Source organism: Protopterus annectens, chromosome 4.part0, assembly GCF_019279795.1.
Source record: "Protopterus annectens isolate FY-2018-M chromosome 4.part0, PAN1.0, whole genome shotgun sequence".
Classification (NCBI taxonomy): domain Eukaryota; kingdom Metazoa; phylum Chordata; order Ceratodontiformes; family Protopteridae; genus Protopterus; species Protopterus annectens.
The window spans coordinates 462,374,165-462,376,833 of record NC_056733.1 but is presented as its reverse complement, the minus strand read 5'-3'; the positions used below and the strand labels follow the sequence as shown (position 1 = coordinate 462,376,833).

The 2,669-nt window shown below is 35.3% G+C and overlaps 1 protein-coding gene across 1 annotated transcript in view; it reads right to left on the bottom strand.

The window, feature by feature from the left end:
* Positions 1-614: 614 nt before the first annotated feature.
* Positions 615-2,669, bottom strand: part of ERP29 (endoplasmic reticulum protein 29) — a 248,128-nt gene continuing 246,073 nt past the window's right edge. Inside the window, exon 3 of the mRNA XM_044068385.1 lies at positions 615-2,669. This exon is cut by the window's right edge and continues 239 nt beyond it. Coding sequence (XP_043924320.1) covers positions 2,406-2,669 — 264 coding nt within the window. The 3' untranslated portion in view covers positions 615-2,405.

Here is a 2,669-nt window from a genome sequence, read left to right as displayed (position 1 = left end):
AGGAGCTGGTAAAAGGAGGACCTCATAAGCGAAGCGGCAAACGAGATCTGGGTACTTACCGCCTTGCATCATGGGATATGGGGCTGCCTCGAGCTGGTAAAAGTGACTCTCGAGCTTAGCAAGTGCCGAGTCGGAGCCGAGGGATCGGCTCCGAACCCATCAAGCAAGAATGAAGGCGAGATTGACAACTTAACATTGAAAGTTTTAAACAGATCAAGGAGCAAAAGCAGACTCAAGAGAATGCTTTTAACTGTAAACAGACAATTATAGTAATGCACACTATTACAGTTCCTAGCTGTAGAACACAGAAACTTCAAAAAATCAAAAATGCACAGAAAAGCTCGGATAGAGCACTCACAAACAGAAAATACAACTCTCAGTATGAAAAAGCAGTTTACAGTTAAGTGATTCAGTAAACATGCAATTAGAGTAATGAAACAGTATCTAGCAATGAAAAATACAGTTAAAACAGTACATAAATGCAGTGCCTGCTAACCTTATACTGATGGTGCCAAACCATACATTTTCTCATGTTATTACACTAAAAAAAGACATTTAAGATAGATTCACAGTCTACATCTTGAATGGTAACATAAACGAGCACTGAAAATGTCTTCATGTAGAAAATGTTTAATAACAACTGCATAGATGCAACAGTGTTTTAACTGATAAACACAGAAAAGTAACCTCTCTGCAATTAAATGGTGCTTAATGTTAGAAAGTAAAAATCTTAATGCGGAATAATTCATATTACAGGAAGGTTATAAAGCTTATAAAGCTGCCATTTACTGCGTGAAGGAGCAGATCATACAACTGAAACTTGTTAAGAATTGAAAGGATTTCTCGGAGGAGATTTCTGGATGCTTTCGTACTGTTATCAAATCTACAACTATTGAAAAAAAAATTGCACTCTTTATCACTGCTTGAAACATTTACAGACCAGAAATGGATGCAGATGTCTCATATCCAGTGACTATTACACATCAGAAGACTAGGGTTTTTATGCCATTTTAGTCAAATCTGGTTAAAACTGCAGCCAAAAAGAAACCACTTGGCACTATGCAGTTATATGCTTTTGAGTTACTGTGGTCATTAATATGGGAAATTTGCATAAAATCCACAATTTATACACTATGAGATGTACAAGCATTCTGGGTATACAATACCTCTTTTACTGTCATTTTCACAAAGCTCAACAAAAATGGCCAATACTGTACACACATGCAACAAAACAGGTAGGGTCACAACTGTGTGAGTAATGTGCCTAGTCACACCAAAAAAAAAAAAAAAAAACTCGCACAAGACATATATGTTTTAAAAGCGGTAAACAAAGTTTGCAAAAAGAATACATGAGCTGTAAAATGTGAAATACCACAAAACAGGCAAATTAATTTTTGTACAAAAATCTGAATACTGTCTTAGTTCATAACAACAACATGGAAATGTGGTGATAGCATTGACTAAGTGTACTATTTGATTAACACATTTTCAGTCTCAGGAGTATTTACATACCACAAATCCAAATTAGATACCTCAGTGCAGTTTATACTACATCCCACTTTAACCCATTATCCATGTAGGTGACCTGAGGCAATGAATCATGAAATGACTTCTCCAGTTAATTTGGTAACTCTAATGGGAAAGTATACCTGCATTTTCTAACCTCTCACAATGCTATTTTGACACTGCACAGCATTATGCAAGGCAGCTAGTTCCCTTTTTAAATGTGAAGCGAAGATACAGGTATGACCAAATAACTAAGCTTCTGCAGCAGGATAATCAACATTTTGTATTAAAAAAAATCTTTACAGAAACTTCAAGACTGTCGTACAATGAACTAAAACGTTTCTGAATGTGCAAGCAGAAGTATAATTGCTACTAGTTTACATCAGTAGGATTAATGTCTGGGTTTACTTTCATTACATTTTCTATAAGTATCTCAAATAAAAGACAGCAGTCACTGTGACATCAGTATCTTACATTTTCATTCAGCAAAGCACTGGCTACATGTCAACAGGAACAGTGTAAACATTTAAAAAAATGTTAAAGTAAATTCAAAACTCTGGAAAAAAAAGCACATTTCAGTTACAAGAAGATTTTTTTCCAAATTAGCATAAAATGTCAAATGACTGAAATCTGGAAAGAAGAGTACTGCAACAGTGGTAATCGTATGCAATACAGGAATCAAACAAACACAAACATTGCTCAACTGGGTGAAAAAACAAACTTCAAAAACAAAGCAAACACCCCGGATTGTGACTAATTGTTTATGGATTAAATTTATTTCTGGACAAACCTAAGTGTGCCTCTGGGGTGTTTGCTTTGTTTTGCAATACAGGAATGACTGATATTTATTTATTTTCATTAAACCTTTTGTCTTAGATCTTTTACAATTTGTTAAAATTTTAAAGTTCATCTTTCTCAGTATTTTTTGCTTGAAATGAGCTTAACCGGTTCAAACGCTTCTGCAAATCTTGCTTCTTAGCATCACTCATTTTTGTGTTCGCTACCATTTTTGAAATCCTCTCGATTTCTTTGGAAATGAAGCCCTCTCCTTGCTCTAGAACTTTACTCATGATCTTGTGGTAGTGCTCAGCTGACTTCTTGTTGGGCTCTTCAGTTTTGCTAAGCATAATCTCTGCTTTTTCCAGCACCTTTGTTTGCTCATC